Source organism: Perissodus microlepis, chromosome 6 (genome assembly GCF_051167445.1).
Source record: "Perissodus microlepis isolate ML-2025 ecotype Zambia chromosome 6, ASM5116744v1, whole genome shotgun sequence".
In the NCBI taxonomy this organism is placed as follows: domain Eukaryota; kingdom Metazoa; phylum Chordata; class Actinopteri; order Cichliformes; family Cichlidae; genus Perissodus; species Perissodus microlepis.
The window spans coordinates 18,101,138-18,118,651 of NC_140466.1; the positions used below are offsets into that span (position 1 = coordinate 18,101,138).

The 17,514-nt window shown below is 36.8% G+C and overlaps 1 protein-coding gene across 1 annotated transcript; it reads right to left on the reverse strand.

The window, feature by feature from the left end:
* Nucleotides 1-1,895: 1,895 nt before the first annotated feature.
* On the reverse strand, nucleotides 1,896-8,887 carry LOC146385482 (uncharacterized). The gene is made up of 6 exons (XM_084931234.1): nucleotides 8,610-8,887; nucleotides 5,475-5,527; nucleotides 4,918-5,349; nucleotides 3,513-3,650; nucleotides 3,251-3,294; nucleotides 1,896-2,970 (listed from the first exon to the last, which is right to left on the reverse strand). The coding sequence occupies exons 1-6, from the start codon at nucleotides 8,870-8,872 to the stop codon at nucleotides 2,908-2,910; spliced, it is 993 nt and encodes a 330-aa protein (XP_084787360.1). The 5' UTR covers nucleotides 8,873-8,887; the 3' UTR covers nucleotides 1,896-2,907.
* Nucleotides 8,888-17,514: the final 8,627 nt, after the last annotated feature.

The window sequence follows — 17,514 nt, forward strand, 5'->3', positions numbered from 1 at the left end:
GAAAACCTGTGGTGTGAGTTAAAGAGAGCTGTCCATGCTCGGAAGCCATCAAACCTGAATGAACTAGAGATGTTTTGTAAAGAGGAATGGTCCAAAATACCTTCAACCACAATCCAGACTCTCATTGGAACCCACAAGAAGCGTTTAGAGGCTGTAATTTCTGCAAAAGGCAGATCTACTAAATATTGATTTCATTTCTTTTTTTGTTGTGCCCAAATTTATGCACCTGCCTGATTTTGTTTAAACAATTATTGCACACTTTCTGTAAATCCAATAAACTTTTTTTCACTTCTCAAATATCACTGTGTGTGTCTCCTATATGATATATTTAACTGACATTTTTTATTGTAACAGCCAACGATTTATATAAGAAAATAATGACTATTAACAAGGTTGCCCAAACTTTTGCATCCCACTGTAATTAATACATAATGGGCTTGGATTGACAACATTATGAATGAAATGTGCATGGGAAGCAGCCCACTCCCTCCCCTTTGTGTTGTGTATGAGCAGCAGCAGCAAGTAGGCGCACCAAATATCTGTATTTGAAACAACTGACTGCATCCCTCTGCTCGGAAATCAGTTTTGTGTGTGTTTTCGGCATCATATGCATGTGGCTTCTAAAAATAAAGAATGAAGACTGAAAAAAGAGGGGTACACAAATGCATTGGACCACCACCACTGGTCTGTTGTATTCGTTGTTTGGGTTGTTTGTTTCTGTGGTTTTGCTGTAAGCCTGCTGCTCACATACAAAATGGTTGTGGTTTGTGAGCTCTATTATCTTGTGACATGAAGTGGAAACTGTAATGTAATGTAGCTGTTTGAAATACGCACAAGAAGAAATCAGCAAGAGAAAAGAATGAGATGTAAATGTATATCATGTTAAACACTGTGGATTTATGTTATCAAAATCAGGGTAGAAATATCAGATATTTTGAAAATAGATTGTAAGTGTTAAGTGGTGGTACCAGCAGTGTCTAAATAGTTAAACTAATGTTGGATGGGAAACATGCAGTGTAACTGCCAGACTACATAAAGTGGACAGGCAACCAACTTTGATAAGGTAGCATTTGGCTTTAGTCACACAATTTGATCATCAACCCCAGTGTGTACGTGGTGGGGTTAGAAGATCAGTGTGAACTTGTTGGGAGGAGAATTAGCACATCCATGCTATGCTTCTCAGCCAGTAAAAGGTGGAGTACCTAATGTGGGTCAGGAACAAATTGTGGAGTTTAAGTATTATTGGGTCTTGTTCATAATTCAAGGGAGAGTTGATCAGGAAATTAACAGACTGATTGGTGCAGTGTTAACAGTGATACAGAAAGTGTCCTGTCTGTTGTGGTAAACAGAGAGCTGAGCTTAGTAATGATACTGTCGAGTTACTGGTCAATCTACATTCTCAACCTCATAACCACAAACTTTGGGACCAAAGTTGCAAGTTGTGTTAAGGAAAAGTATTGATTTTTCATCTTTAAAATATGCTACTTTTATTGTATAGCTGCAATAACAATTCAATTTAAGTAAATGAATTACATAACTAGTAATGAAGAAAGATGTTTTGATATCCATGTGGACCTGCCAATTTCCTTTTTTTTTTCACTCCACCTTATAGTTCTCTGCCTCTCCTCTTTTGGTATCTCTGTGTGTGTGTATACAGGAGTGCTGGTTTTTGTGTAGTGGCAGGACTCTGTCTAGGCTGCCCAGAGTTGCAGAAAAGCAAACTGTTGTAGAGAAACGGTCTGGGAAACCTCGGTGAGAGGATTTGAGGAAACTGTCCAGATGAACCCTATTTGGTAGTTTATGCATGTTAAGTATGTTGCCCCTGAGGTTTAAAAGACCCTTAAAAAACCATACAAACAAAGAAAAAACAAAGAAAGAAAACAATGGACGACAAAGAAAATTTATTTTGTAATGACATTTCATTAATACATATTCTGACCAGAAAAATACTTATCTGACAGGCAGACATTTTTTGTAATTTGTAAAGCTTTTTTCCCCCAAATATTAAGTACTGCAGTCCATTACAATCAATATGCAAGAGTATACAATAAAAAAAAAAAAAACAGACTATATTATATGTTATAGTTTCTGGATGTGTGAACATTAACAACTACAACTTTAACTATTTTTTTTTTAACACTTCACAATTCATTGAAATGAAAAGCAGCAAAAAAGAAGATAAAAGCTAAAACTGCAAAACCGTCATGTGCGGCTGTGTGGCAGGCAGGAGGAGGACCCAAACACAGGACTCAAGCAAAAGTTTGAACTCAAAATGGCAACTTTATTTGCTGGGGATAACTCAGACATCTAATACAAAGACTAACTGGGAACTAGAAACAAGAAACTCAAAACTAGAAAACAAACCAGGAGCAGAAAACTAGGAATTGTCAGGTGCACAGAGGAGACACACAGCAACGAGGGTGTTCAACACAACAAAGGACAGAAGAAAACACAGGGTTTAAATACACAAGGGAGTAACAAGGGAATGGGAAACAGGAGGGAAACACAGTGGGACTAATCTGTCATAATGAGACAAAGGGGAATCAGAACTCAAAACACTGAACACAGGACACAAGACTATCAAAGTAAAATAGGAAAGACAAGACAGGCATGGAGAAACAGACTTGACAAGGAAACCATGAGAAGCACAAACATGAAAACATAACTTGACAAGACGTGAGACATTGAGCACAAGAGAGGCATAATGACAAAACCTAAGATCTTAAAATCATTAAAGAAAACCAGAAACTAACTAAAGAATATTAATAATCAAAAAACACAAACATGGAGTCACCAGACTCCGGACCATGACAGTAAGACTGGCAAGTTACAACTATTATGTAATACACTGGGATTTTAATTTTTCTGTGAAAATGTGGAAAATTCCCAATGTTTTCTTCATCTTGTTTATTGATGTTTATATCCATCCTGAGCCCAGAACAACACTTGTGTTAAACATAAGTCTTCATCCTAAAAAAAACAATACGACATTTGTTATTTAGAATTATCACTGCTATTACAATCAATTAGTTCATGAAATTTCAAAATAGTTTTTTTTATTTAGTTAAGAAAACTTAATGACTGAGTACTAGTTAAAAATGATTTTAAAACAATTTTTAAAATAGACACGTTCTGCTTGAGTAGCATATATCATTAAAAGAATGGGGATAGACATGATACATCCATATGCGCTCATGTTAAAAATCTAATGCTAATTAACAGATGAAGAAGAAAAAGTTTTTAATCTTACCTCATACTGTCTTGTTATTTTCTGATGGATTTTAAGTCCTTTTTCTGCAAATACACACCATCACACTGGAGCATCTTATGACAACAATAACTTTATACAAAGCTGTTAATTTAATGTTAGTTTACCTAAACCTCTACATGGTTTACTTAAAACAATACTTTACATAGCGTATATGAGATTTACAACAACAACAATAATAATAATATTAATGATAATGGTAATAATAATAATAATAATAAAAAATAACAATAATATATTGTACCTGTTTTCTGACACAGTTGATAAACAAATACAAAGGAGATAAAGGAAAGGAAAATACAAAATGCTGGAGTAAGCACCATCATCCTGGACACAACACTGGAAACACAGGAGTCAGAGCAAGGACTGGAAACAGTGGAGACTGCATAAAAAAGAAGAGTAAACTGTATCTTTAAAAATGTACACATATCAAATCGTAAATCTGTAAAGCGTAGTTTTGTAAATCATTTTGTTCTGATCTTATATTAAACACTAATATATTTGGGGTTTATATTTACTAAAGACTTTAGTTATATCTTTGTTGCTACAGCCTGTGTCTTATTAAACCATAACCAGAATCTGTTGTGCAGGCTCTATCATATGTTCAATTTTCTGTATCATAATTATTACACTGCTTCGGTCAATTAGAGACACTGTAAATGAATGCTATGCCGAAGAAGAATATTTAGAATTTTATCTTGAGAAAGTCAAGTTTTATTAGATAAAGGTTTTTTCATTTAATTTTTGGTAACTTCTTAGTTTATCTTACATTATCTCATTTTATTGTGTTTTCTCAGAATCATTAATCAAGTTTCTGGCATCAGAAGCAAAAAGAAGAATAAGATATGTCATGTTTCTATTTTGTTGTTATAAATTAAAATGATCATTTTATTATTTCTAATATCAGGGCAATAAATTGGTTAGAGGATTCCTCTGTGAATGTTTCCATCAGACCCACTGCTTTCAGCTTAGATTAAGCCAAATGCGATTCAGATTATGGACAGTGAATCACAACACAAGTTACAATTCTTAAATGCAGGAGTAAGTGACTTTAACGTTTTAGGCTTGAAATGAAATAAAGAATTAGCTCCTGTAAAAAGTTGCAACAAAATCAGTTTTTCACCCTCATGTCAAAATCTGAAGCAAGAATTTAATTTTTGTTTTATTGCTCTACTGCTAGCAATGAACATCACAATATATGACAGATTATGTATGATATAGAATATATGATAGTTTCAATAGCAAAGCTAATTGTCTATGAATTATGATAACAAAGTAGAGAGTAAAGTACCCTGGATATTGTCAACATTTTATAATAATTCACTGAAGAAATCTTCAAACTGAATTTTGGGTAAACTTTTAAGTATCATATAACATTACAAGATAGGTGGTTTAGTCTTAAAACATCATAAAGAAAACATAAAAAATTTGAATGTTTGTCAAAAGATAACAGTATAAAAATTGCATCTTTCTTGTTTCATTTTAAATGTATTCTGGTGGCATGCAAATCATCATAATCATTTACCTACTATCCATTAAACCATCAAACTATCCATTATAAAATACATAATAATGTAGGATCATATTTTCTTACTGTGGTTAGTTTTTCAAAGGGCTAAAAAACAGTGCACAGATAATGCAAGACTCACCAGAATCCTTATGAAGCAGGATCTTTGTTGTGATATTACTATATGTGCGCACATATCTTTGGATAATTTTTTCTTCATCCTTAACCTTGAGCTGTTCAGTTCCGCAGTAGTAAAGGCCTTCATCAGTCTCAGTGATGTTTGTGATCAGCAGGTCATAAGATTGAGAGAAATTGTTCTTTACCAGATGAAAATCAGGAAATGGATTCATGAGATGGAAGAAAGCAGACTCATAATCTGGGACATGATATCTCCAACCAAGCCAAGTTTTTAATACCAGAGAAGGCTGATTCTCATGAGAGCAATTCCTGTACCACACTATATAGACTCCAACTGATGATTTACAATCACAGTAGAGAGCAATGTTTTCTCCTGGTCTGACTCTCATCTCTATCACCGATGTAGTTCTCAGATCTTGACTCGAAGATAAAGCTCCTGGAAGATAGAAACAAAAAAAAATGTTCACATATGCACATTTTTAAAAAAAATTCAGAATGAAAAAATGTTCATTGTTAAAATGGGACCAAAATGAATATCTTCAAAATGTTTAGACGATTTACCGAAAAGAACAACCAGAAATGCATGCACCCCGTCCATGTCTAATGACGATAACCTGGAGTTAGAAGACAGCAACACGTCCTATTAACAGATGTCATGACACATGAACATTTTCCATTAAAGGAAATGTAAGTTGTGATTGGCCTGCTGAATGGAACATTTCTTCGTGGTTGTTTTCTGTAGGTGCAACACCAAGTGAAGTTATGATGGTAACCTGAAAGCAAATGAAATGAAAAAAAAAACAAACAAAACAAAAACGAAAGTAAGAAAGAAAGAAAGAAAACAACAAAACACACACAACCTATAAAATAAAATGAATAAGCCTTACCCTTTATTGAAAACTTTTATTGAAATCAATTTATAAATGCATTTTAAATATTTATACAAACCTAAACTTTCTGGTCATGCAAGAATATTATTTAACCATGTTTTATATCAATGAAATCTGAAGAAGTTGCTCTCTATTGGGTTATAAATAAGGGAAATTTTTCCACATTAGCAAAGCTGGAGAGCACAAACAGAATGAAAAAATGAATATTACATTTTTGCTTTAAGAGCCTCCCTGAAACAGAGTGTCTATCACTATGTTATTGGTTCCCTTTAGGCGGTAAACTCAGTGTTAAAATTTGGCAGCAATAATGACCAGTGCATAAGCCTCTGATTGATATTATCTATGCAAGATAGGAATATCAGGGCACTATGGGCAGTGTGAATAACTTGGGCGGTGCCTGAATCAAAATACCCTTCAAAACACTGCAGTATGAAAAGTAATGCTGAGATTTCTTGATGCTGCTGTAATTCACTTGGTGTTGATTACGTTTCTTTGAATAACACTACACTGGATGATCTCTGTCATTCTGCAGCATGAGACAGAGCCTGTATGATGGTCAATCTTGACTTTAAGGACACAAGGAAAATGTTTACAACTTCTTTCAAATATCATTTCTTGGAAAAATAAAAAAGGTAATCTTGAAAGTGCTGGTACAAAAAATACTTCCTAATTAAGCTGTCATCACGATTAATGCGATAAAAAAAATGTAACGCTATTAACGCATCTCGAGTGCAGAATGACTCAAAATATCCCTGAAATGTTTCTGTCAACGCATTTCGGGCAGTTTGTCCAAGTAGAGTTACCTTCGCACATGTGCAAATGGGCAGTTGATCTGGTAGTGACGGACAGCTGAACCAATCAACTCAATTTGGAAGATGATAAACGCACATTGGCCCTCTCAATGGGAAATTTGAGTATTAAAAAAATAACAAAATGGAACAGTCGACTGACGTAAAGTATTATGCACAAAGGTAAGGACAAACCACTCACGGAGCACCGGGGACTCAGTAAGACTACCTCGGAGATATTGACTCACACAGTGCCAAGTGGATTGCAACAAACTGCAGACCATATCGTTGAGAACACGCGCTTTACATAGCTTTAATTAGTTAGTTATTGACACATTTACTTAGTTATTTATTGATGTATTTATTTAATTCATTTGGCACTCCTGGCCCTGCGGCTGTGTTCATGAGTTGTGTTTATCTGTCACTCTCACCGATCAAAGGGGGAAGGGTTAAAACCTGATCGAGTCAAAACCACTGTTTCAGTGGGTATTTCTCAACACCAACAATGGACATATGAAAACTAACTAAACTATAATTTCAAATACCCTGTTTGTGTGTCACCAAATACACTTTTAATATTTCTTTAGCAGAATTTAGTGGTTTAATCTTCAGATATCTGGTCGGTTTGTCAAGATAGAGCCTATTTGCCAAAGTGCTTACATGATTTCGGAGAGGTCTGCCCAGCCCGGTATCACAGCAAAGCATGTAATAGACTAGTTTGCCTCACAAACAGTCGAGTTGTTATACCGCTGAAAAAGCGCGGCACCCAGAAGACAACTTGCATAAACCCCCGCTGACTGCCACCTCTCAGAGGTAGAACACCGACTTTATTTACTGAGGTTATATCTGTCAGGTCTTTGTCTCCTGACGTTGATATGTGTCATACTTGTTTCAGTCCAAATTTTGAATTAAAACTAACATTAAAAACATGTTTAAGAGAGAGAGCAAATACATCCTATTAATATCTCATCTTTGTTTTTGTTTTTTTGTTCAATAATCAGCATGAACTGTGTATACACGCATGATCTTTAATAAAAGAGATAACATTGGTGTTTCTGTCATGTACTAACTGTTAGGTTTAATTGTACCAGACTTGGTAGATGCTGCTTTAGAGCCCTGTATACCAAGTAGGAAATTCAGCATATCCAGGATATCTTTCTGTTATCTGGAATCACTGACTCTAACACTGGGACCAGGATAAATGGTCACACAAAGCTCATTATCGGCTCTCTAAGTTAACCCATGGTTTCCCAGCACGGGCGTATGAAACTCATCTATGATTGATCCGTGAATCTAATTCTTGGGTCATATCTGTCACATAACTCCTATCAACACAATATCCATGTTCTTCCACAGAAAATTATGCTTGTAGGTTAAAATGAAAGGGCATAAAAATATACCAGTCAAATGCAACAATGTCATAAAACAGGACAAGAGACGAATGGTTTGCCACAGATCAAAGTCGATTTATCGTGATGTGTGTTCTGTGCTATCTGCATTTTCATCAGTGTAAGAGACTCAGCAGCAGATTAGAATCAAGTATAATAACATTTATACATCTAATAAATCACCAAATGAATACACGCATATTCCTGTGACAATGCAACACAATGGTTGCTCTTCATTCAGTGATTTAGGTACAGCAGGCGTCACATGCTGCTCATATAAAAACAGATTCCCTCATCATATCAAATGAAATTAGGAATTGGATTCAGAAAGTGACTGAAAAACACGGTCATCATTTAAATGTTGGCCATGAGTCCAATCAAGCCAGGTTTTCAGTACAAGGCAAAGCTGCTTATCATGAGAGCAATTTCTGTATCACACTATGTAGCTTCCAACTGATGATTTACAGTCACAGTAGAGAGTGATGTTTTCTCCTGGTCTTACTCCTGTCTTACTCAACAAACAAAACAAAAATCGTCTGGCAAGCAGAGTTGCAAAACATTGCAAAACCCCAGCTGCGGCTCCAGCAGCGGTGTCACAACAGTCCCCCAAACAAAGTTCAGGCAGCCTACCTCGGGTCCAGTGACCACAGTAACACGGAACTGGCAGCGGCGTTGCAGCTCTGGTGGGCGGCCACGGGTCCAGCGGCTGCGGTGTGGCAGCTCCGGCAGTCTGCTATGGATCCGGTGGCAACGTTGTTGTGGCTCAGGTGGCCTGCCACGGGCCCAGTGGCGGCGACGATGTTGCAGCTCTGGCTGTCTGCCACGGGTTTGGCGGTCTGCCACGGGTCTGACGGCGGCGCAGCTCCGGTGAGCGAGAGTGTAGAATGGCTCATGATCCCCGATGTGCTGGCTGTGGAGGGCGTGCTAGACGCGTTGGACGTGCTGGACGTGGACGATGTGGAGGTATAATTTAATGATATTTTAGAAGAACAGTACAAAACTGTAAAATACACAGTAAAATACTTTTATATTACTTTTTTTTTTTTTTTTTTACAGTGTATGGCATTTGACACTATTCACAAGGATTAAATATTAGAGGTTATCCATATGCATCTCCTACAAACAAAATCTACACACAAGAATGTCATCATACACAATCACCAATGGACTGCTGTCATTGTAAATGCCATTTGTACAATTAAAACAACTGAAAATATAATACAAATTGGATAATAATCTAATTTATCTGAGTTTTTCTCTTTTGCCCGCTGATTTCAGGTGCAGTAACAAATGCACTAAGGTTTTCACATTATACCAAATTCTTGTAAATGCTGTGTTCAGTTTGTTGGAGAGATTTTATTAAAAGTTGTTGCTGTGCTTAAAATTTGTAAACCTTGCCTTAAACTGCAGGCACACTTGCATGTAAGATTCTGGTTTCCTTATTTGCTAAGGAATGTTCACTTCCTGGCCTTTATGGGCTCACCTGTGCTTGTATATGGTTGACCATTAAAGGGTTTAAGCCATATATTGGGTGAGGGGACATGACCCTTTTATGACTAGGGATGTCGTTAAACGGTTGTAACCAGGAAGTCACATATACAGACACACATACACTCGCACACATGCGCACACACATATACACACACACATTCACTCACATGCTCGCACGTGCATGCACACACACACACAGTGCCGTAGCTTTTATGATACATCATATGGGTTTTACAGTGGGGTGTTTGTGTAACTGTTTTCACTGAATGAAAGGCTGCGAGGGAAGACTGGATTTGAAGTTGGCTGGGATCAGGTGAGGAGCTTGCAGCTCTGGATCCTGACCAGACCGGCTTCCCTTGCAAGTTCAAATGGACTGAGCTCTGAGTGTCTTGCTTTGTTCATGGTGATAAGTCTCTGAGCTAGCAAGGCCTGCGGGTGCAGACCTAACAGGGTTAGACGTTTAACGTTTAATAAATATACCCAAAAAATATTACCTAAAAGAAGGGCAAGAACAATGTGAAATCTGACCACTTTTACTGTCTGAACTGCAGGCCATCGTCAAACATGGAGTCTCGGATGTCATGACTTAGGTAGACATTTCCATGAAAGAAAATGTGATTTGCTTGCTAAATGCAACCTTTATTCTGTGTTGTTTTTCTATTGGTGTAATGTTATAAGATGGTCTAGCGGGTCTAGCTAGGTTTTTTTCAAGCTTACCATTTGTGATTATTACAATAAAAAAAGTCTACTTTTTATTTTACAGTGACTAACCTTTTACCCTCATTTGTCTCAGTTTCAGTCTTGACTGTTATAGGCTTGAAAACTGTAACATATTGTCAGAAGTTTAGAAAAATGTTTAATATTTCAATGACAGTTTCAATGAAGTACAGAAGAATGGCTTAGCTTGGTTTTGTCTGGTAAGACAATTAACTTGGAAACTACATCTGAATTTAGACTATTGTGACATATGTACGGTTCCACTAGAGGTCAGAAAAGTTTTACCTTTGTTCCCATTTGGTTGTTCCCATTTCCGTCTCTCAATGACAAATAGTAAGATGTCCAAATTTTATGGAGGTTTTCTTGAGTGATATAAAGCACAGTATTTAGTCTGATATTTACTTTGACAGGTGTTACGACCACTGTCGCTCCTGACCCTTTGATTCTGACCTGTAAAGACACACACGACTCGAGACAGAATACCTCACTTCCAATGTTACTTTATTTACCCATGTGCATGCAGAGAACACCGTGCACCGTGAAGCCTCCTGCAGATCTGAAGGGTGCTCCTTCAGTCTGTTACATTTGTAACCTATGTCGCACAATACATTTACACACTTTGAACTGACCCCTCACATGTGACTGTGATTATTGAATCCATATACTCCCGTGTGTAACTGTGTTGTCTCTTACCCTCACATGTCCTAGCTCCATACTCCTGCTATTCTTAGAAATGAAAATGTCCCTTGTCACGGCCTTCGGTCTTGCAATTTTTAGTGTGAATGTGAATGGCTGTTTCTGGTTTGCGCCACAAATTTATTGTTATGCTCTTGAAGAAAGGGCAGAAATCATCTTTAGCATCGCAAAATGGTGTCTCCTTACTGAGAATTTCTATTCAAAAGACATTATTCAAAAATATACAGAGTATTCAAATGACCCTACAAAATGCAAGTATGTATACATCTCTGAATTATATTTTTGTTACCTAAGTCTAGTAATGAATGAAGTGTTGAGTCTGTTTAAAAAAACAAACAATCAAATAAACCAACTTCATTTTAATAGACTTGAATGCAGAATTAGATAAAAAGTTTGAGAAATCAGAAATAAAATCTGGTAAACAGGCTAAGAGGAAACAAAACCATTAAACACTGAGAATGATAAGGACCACTCTAGGAAAAGAAGTTCAAATGTCAACTTTGCTTTAGATAAGATCAATTCATTAGCGGTACAAGTGCAAGAAGTTGAATCACTTTCAGAATTAATCATCTCTTATTACAACCTACATAAATGGTTACAAGTAGAGCTTCAACATGCAGCGAGAAGAAATGGGAGTGAAAACATTTTTTGAGCACACAATTTATTGGAAACAACACTGAAACTGAACAAAAGGTTTAGGACTGCATGCCTTTAAAAGGCCAAATCTGTGCAAAAATGTGGATTCATTGTCATTTTCGTTCAGGTAGTTACACTGTCATGATGTCCTGACTGATGGCAAAGGCAAAAAAACGTTCCCTTTTTGAACGTGTTGGGTTGTTGAACTGCATAAGCAGGGTCTCTTGCAGTGCGCCTTTGCTGCTGAGGTGGGACGCAGTAAGAGAGTCATTTGGAATTTCTTAAAAGATCCTGAGGGTTGTGGAACAAAAAATTCAAGTGGAAGACCCCCAAAAAATTCACCAGCACTCAGCTGGATCTGACTAAGTGCTGTCTATCAAGATACTGGACGATCCTCGACTTAAATTAAGACCATTACTGGTGCCGACTGCAGCCCCATAACCATCAGATGGCATCTGAGACTGAAAGGCTTCAAAAATAAAAAATGTCTTCAAAGGCCTCGTCTCCATGAACGCCACAGAACTGACCATTTGAACTTTGCAAGAGAGCACCAATCATGCAACACTGAAAGGTGGAAAAAAGTTTTATTCTCTGATAAGAAAAAAAGTAACCTTGATGGTCATGATGGTTTCCAACTTTATTGGCATGACAAGCAGATCCCACCTGAGATGTTTTCTACACGCCACAGTGGAGGTGGGGCCATAATGGTCTGGGGTGCCTTTTCCTTCAGTGGAACAATGGAGCTTCAGGAGGTGCTGGGGCATCAAACGACCGCTGGCTATGTCCAGATGTCGCAGAGACCATCCCTCATGACTGAAGGCCTTCGTCTGTGTGGTAACGACTGGATTTTTCAACAGGACAACGCTACAGTACTCAATGCCTGCAGGACAAGGGACTTCTTCCTAGAGAATAACATAATTTGGACCATCCTGCTTGTTCCCCTGATCTAAATTGAATTGAGAACCTTTGGGGATGGATGGCAAGAGAAGTTTACAAAAATGGACATCAAGCATGCCGCAATGAACTTTTGAAGTGATCAGCAATAACGGTGGAGCTACTCATTACTGAGTTCATGTTTGGAACTTTGAATTCTGTTTTGGGGGAGTTTATGGGGTTTTTTTTTTGGAGGTGTAGCCCATAGAATCCCAGCTTGAACCAATCTGGCCATTCTCCTTTGACCTCCAGCAGTATGTTTTTTTTGGTTCTGTCTGCCTCCAGAAACTATATGCAGCATGGATTTTGATAAATACCACTCTATTGCTTATTGCTTGCTTAATTACACTTTATTTATTTATTACAATACTAAACAAATAAACAAAAGAAAACAAACAGTTAAACATTTTACACAGGAAGAAGCAGATATGTAATTTATAAGGCAGTAGAAATAGACCTGTGTAAGTGTAAAGAGCATTACAGCTGGGTTTTATATCAGAAGGCACCATCAGAGGACGTATACAGCCAACGATTCATCACTAAGGTATTTGTGATGTAATTGACACTGATATTATTGGTATTTACTCAGTTTTACTTTGTATAATTTGTACAATATCATTATAGATTTATGTATCAAATGGAAAGATATTTAATCATGCCATGAGACATACATTAGTACTTAGTACTGAAGACGGAAACCATAGAGATGGGAAAATCCTAATGAAATAAGTGAGTGTCTACTTCCATTGTGTTATATACAGTTATAGGGGGTGCATAGTGAATTGGTTTAAACAGTCATGTAACAACCAAGATCCCTGGTTTGAGACCTAAAGGAGAAAGCAGGCAACTTCAGTATCACTGGTGCCAGTGTTTACTTTCTCTTTATCCCAGTGTTGGTCATGTTGTCTCTTTTCTTTGTGTATTTGCTTCTTTGATGAATGGGACCCCTTCTCATATGAAAAAACACAGACATGATGAAACAAGCCGAAATTGAAATTTGTCTCCACACAAATGCCTGTGAGGTGTCCTGTCTTCTGTTTTTGGCATACAGCATATGAGACCAGTCTCTAGCCACATACATAAAATGTGATTAGGCAGAAAGGTGATTTTCATCACAGGCACTATTCATGATGGCAGGGCAACATGGGAGCTTTCACAAGCACTCATGTATTTAATGGATTAATGATGATACATCAGTCTGTCGGAAATTACAAGAATAATATTTTTTGCATTAAATAATAAAAAAATGTCTGACTATATACCTTTAAATATCATCTAAACCAAGCAGCTCACTGAAGAAGAAATGGACGATTATAATTATTACTAAGCTTGATAGGTAGAGGAAAAATTGTAAAAGCAAAAAACTTAATAACTTCTGATTAATTCATAATGCACTTTTGAATGTAAAATCTAGACCCCAGAGGTCTTGACAGTAGAATAGGTGCAGAAGTCAGAACTATAGGTTATCTTCTTCTTTGATCGCTCTGTTGCTTGACGTGTTTCCACTGTAGCATAAAGCACATCTTCATCCTGTGAATGAATTTGTTGTTTGTAATTATGAATATGATTGGTTTTCTATAAATAATTCATTTTGTTAGAATTAATTATTAATTATGACAAGCGCTGAAAAAATACGGATTGAATATTAATGTAATTTACCTTAGTTCTTCTTGTTTGCCCACTGGTTTCTGGTCTTTGTTGATCAACTTCTGGCCGCAGAAATTAATACATCATTAAAAAATAAAATCCACCATTATACTGACTTAGATGTAGTAACCTCATTGTCTGGAATTTTCTTATGTTAGTAAAAATGCTTTTAAATTTTGCACAAATTGTTAAGTTTACAAATTGAGCTGATGACAAAACTAAGTAATATACTAATTTGATGATAAGAGGATTGATTGAAAAAAGTACCATATTTAGCAATTACCTGTTTTCTGGCAGAGGTAATGAACAAGAAGAGAGACAAGAAGAGAGGAGAGAGCTGCAAAAGTTGGACACAGGATGAAGAGCAGTTTCCAACACATGCCGCAGTCTTGTGGAGATGTTTGACCAGTTAAAATTGAAGAATGTGGATCACTGAAATCTAAATTGTTCACAAACATGTTTCAGTTAGGTCTGTGTGTATATTTTTTTATCATTCTAATGTTTGAGATGTTGAATCTCAGTCATCAGAAAACTAGAAAAACTCATTTGAAAAGAAAACATGCATGGCAATCAAAATATTTGTTTCGTTTAAAAATAGTTAATCTTGCTTTTCATTAATAATGGTCTGACACTTCATATTAAATATGTCAGCAATGCACAGCAATGCACAATGTTACTGATAGAATATTTAAACTGCAATTCATATAAAATGCATTTTGACAATTTTAACCTAAAAAGTTTCAAATAATTGTGTAATCATGTAATGGTTTAAGAATATGTCCTTTTTAAAATTGTTTTTGACAATTAACCTGAGTCTAAGTTACACTTACATTTTTCAAATATTGATACTAATGTTTAATGTTAAAAAAATCACATGAGCACTTACTGATTTTAATCCTTGTCGCCACACTGCCATAAATCTGAACAAATTCAAGGTTAATATCCTTTTTATCCTTTAGCTGTTTCTGCTCAGTTCCACAGTAATAGAGGCCCTCATCAGAATCAGAAATATTCACAATCAGCAGGTCATACGATCCAGAGGACTGGTTGTTTACAAAGTGGAAGCGAGGTAGAGAATTCACTAAAGTTGCTCGGTTACAGATGGGTTTCCACGAATCCTTTGTTAGTTTTAGGACAAGAGGAGGCTGATTTTCATGGGTACAATTTCTGTACCACACAATATATTCCTCAGGTGGTTTTGTACAGTCACAATACAGAGTTATGTTTTCTCCCAATCTCACTGTTAGATCCACCACTGATCCAGAAATCCAATCACCTCCTGAAATACAAAACACAATAACAAATTTTGCCAGTGTTTCACATTGTACAACATAGTTGTAAGTGTTGACTAAAGAAGTAGATGTAGATGATGTCAAATATAATAAGTAGAACAGGTAAATGTTAAATAAAATTAATGTTTCATAAAAGCTCCTTCCAAAATATTACCTAAAAAAAGGACAAAAATGATGTGAAGTCTGTCCATGTTTGACGACGACTTGCAGTTAAAAGATATCAAAAATGGTCTCACTCTTGAGTGTCCCCTTCATAGACGTTTCCTTTTAAGGAAATTCAAGTTCTGATTGGCTTGTTGAATGGAACCTTTTATTCTGTGGCTGTTTTCTGTTCGTGTGATGCTATGTGAATGAAAATAACACATGGACACATTTGCACTGCATGCATAGATCCATAATAAAATCAGGAAGCATGAATGAAATTATGTAATAGACTTGAAGTGTGCAAAATATGTTTTAGTTTGTGCTTGGAACATATTAAAAACTAGATTTGGATTTAGAAAACATGTAATGCTAATGTCACATTTTCACAAGCAGTCAGGAAAGTTTTACCCAGTTCCATCTCCAAAGAACTCACTTAAGCAGCAGTTCACTAGCCCATGTCCATATAAGTGAGGTAAGGAATGTTTATTCACCAGCACTGAATCAAGAAAAAAAGCAAGTAAAACTTGTGACACTTTTCACTGACGCCAGTCACAATGATCTTTATAAAGGTCATGCATAACACAAAATTGGAAATTAAACCAACACAACTTTAAAGAAGAAAAATCAGGACAAAAGTTGAAGAATTTAAACAATTAATTAAGTCTCTGCATTAAAACAGACCTATGCAGCTTTTATATCGTTGCAGATGGTTCATTGATCAGCATGTCAGTATCTTGCTCATTTCTTCCCACACTTGTGACCAAGACTCTAAACTGTGGGTAAAATGGACTGAACCGAACAGGCTTTAGCTGGAAGACATAAAAAATGTGAATTCTCATAGACATAGAGAGCCGGGGTTAAATAGAGACTTGATTTCATCATAACCAATTTAGTTTGGAGAGAGATTTTCTTAGGGAGATTTTTAGTGGATAACCAGAACTGACTTGGAAGGTAGCTCAGTGAAGGTTTTTGGTGGAAGTCAGCCAGATACTTGTTCTTCCGCTTGATTCTAAGACAGAGGGAACAGATTTTCTCAATTTCTCACCACATCAGGGAAAAGCAGAGGTTAGTAGCCCAGTGAAGACTTGAATGGGAGGAAGTCATTAGTAGTGGAATTCACCTGATCCAGGACAGCGGAGAGCTCCAGGTTGACGGGTAGACTCATCGAGACCCTGGTTAGTTCTCTCCACTTGCCTGTTGATCTGGAGATGGAAGCCAGAAGAGAGACTAGTCTGAGCTCCCAGTGCTGCACACAGCTCCTTCCACAGAAATGAGGTTAACTGAGGTTCACGGGAAGAAACAATGTCCCGTGGGCAATCACATAGTCAGAAGAAAGGTGAGAAACTGGGCTGTTTTTACAACCAAGGAGAGTTTGAGAGGAGCAACAAAATGGACAGACTTAGAAAACTCTTCAGTGATTTTCAAGATGACTGTGTTACCTGAGGAACGTCAAAGACCAGTGACAAAATCTGGAGGATCAGCGTGTTTCTTGAGAGAGTCAAAGGCTTCCTGAGTAGTGGAGTTCTGGGAGATGTCAGTTTAGTAGCGGTTAAGCAAGCTTGCTGAAATTCCAGATGAAACCACGATAAAACTTTTCAAAACCAAGGAAGTGTTGATACTGACCATACACATAAATCAGACCACACAGTTTTCTTGTTATGGGTTTCTTTTTTTTTAAGTTTGGTATGTCCACATTTCAATTTTTTGGTTCTGGCCTTTTTGCAGAGAAGGTGAACAAATATCTGTATCTGTGTTCCCGCTGCGTGAGTGTGAGTGGAGTAACTTTGCATTTGGTGCAAATGCAAAGTTTGTTGCATAATCCCTAGAGCTATTGCGAAATGGTGCACTCTGGTGAAATGGCCCAATGAGCTCAAATGGGACCTCACTTAAAGGTTACTGTAATAGATCCACAGAAGATCAGACCACATTTTCATGCTTTCCAGCATATTTTATTCACGGTTTCTGTTTTCCAGACACGG

Coding starts and splice junctions, on each gene's coding strand:
- LOC146385482 (XM_084931234.1), bottom strand. CDS start 8,872: ATGAGCCATTCTACACTCTCGCTCACCGGAGCTGCGCCGCCGTCAGAC. Junction 5,528..8,609: donor CTGTGGTCACTGGACCCGAG/GTAGGCTGCCTG, acceptor TTCTAACTCCAG/GTTATCGTCATTAGACATGG. Junction 3,651..4,917: donor CCTGCTTCATAAGGATTCTG/GTGAGTCTTGCA, acceptor TTTTTTATGCAG/TCTCCACTGTTTCCAGTCCT.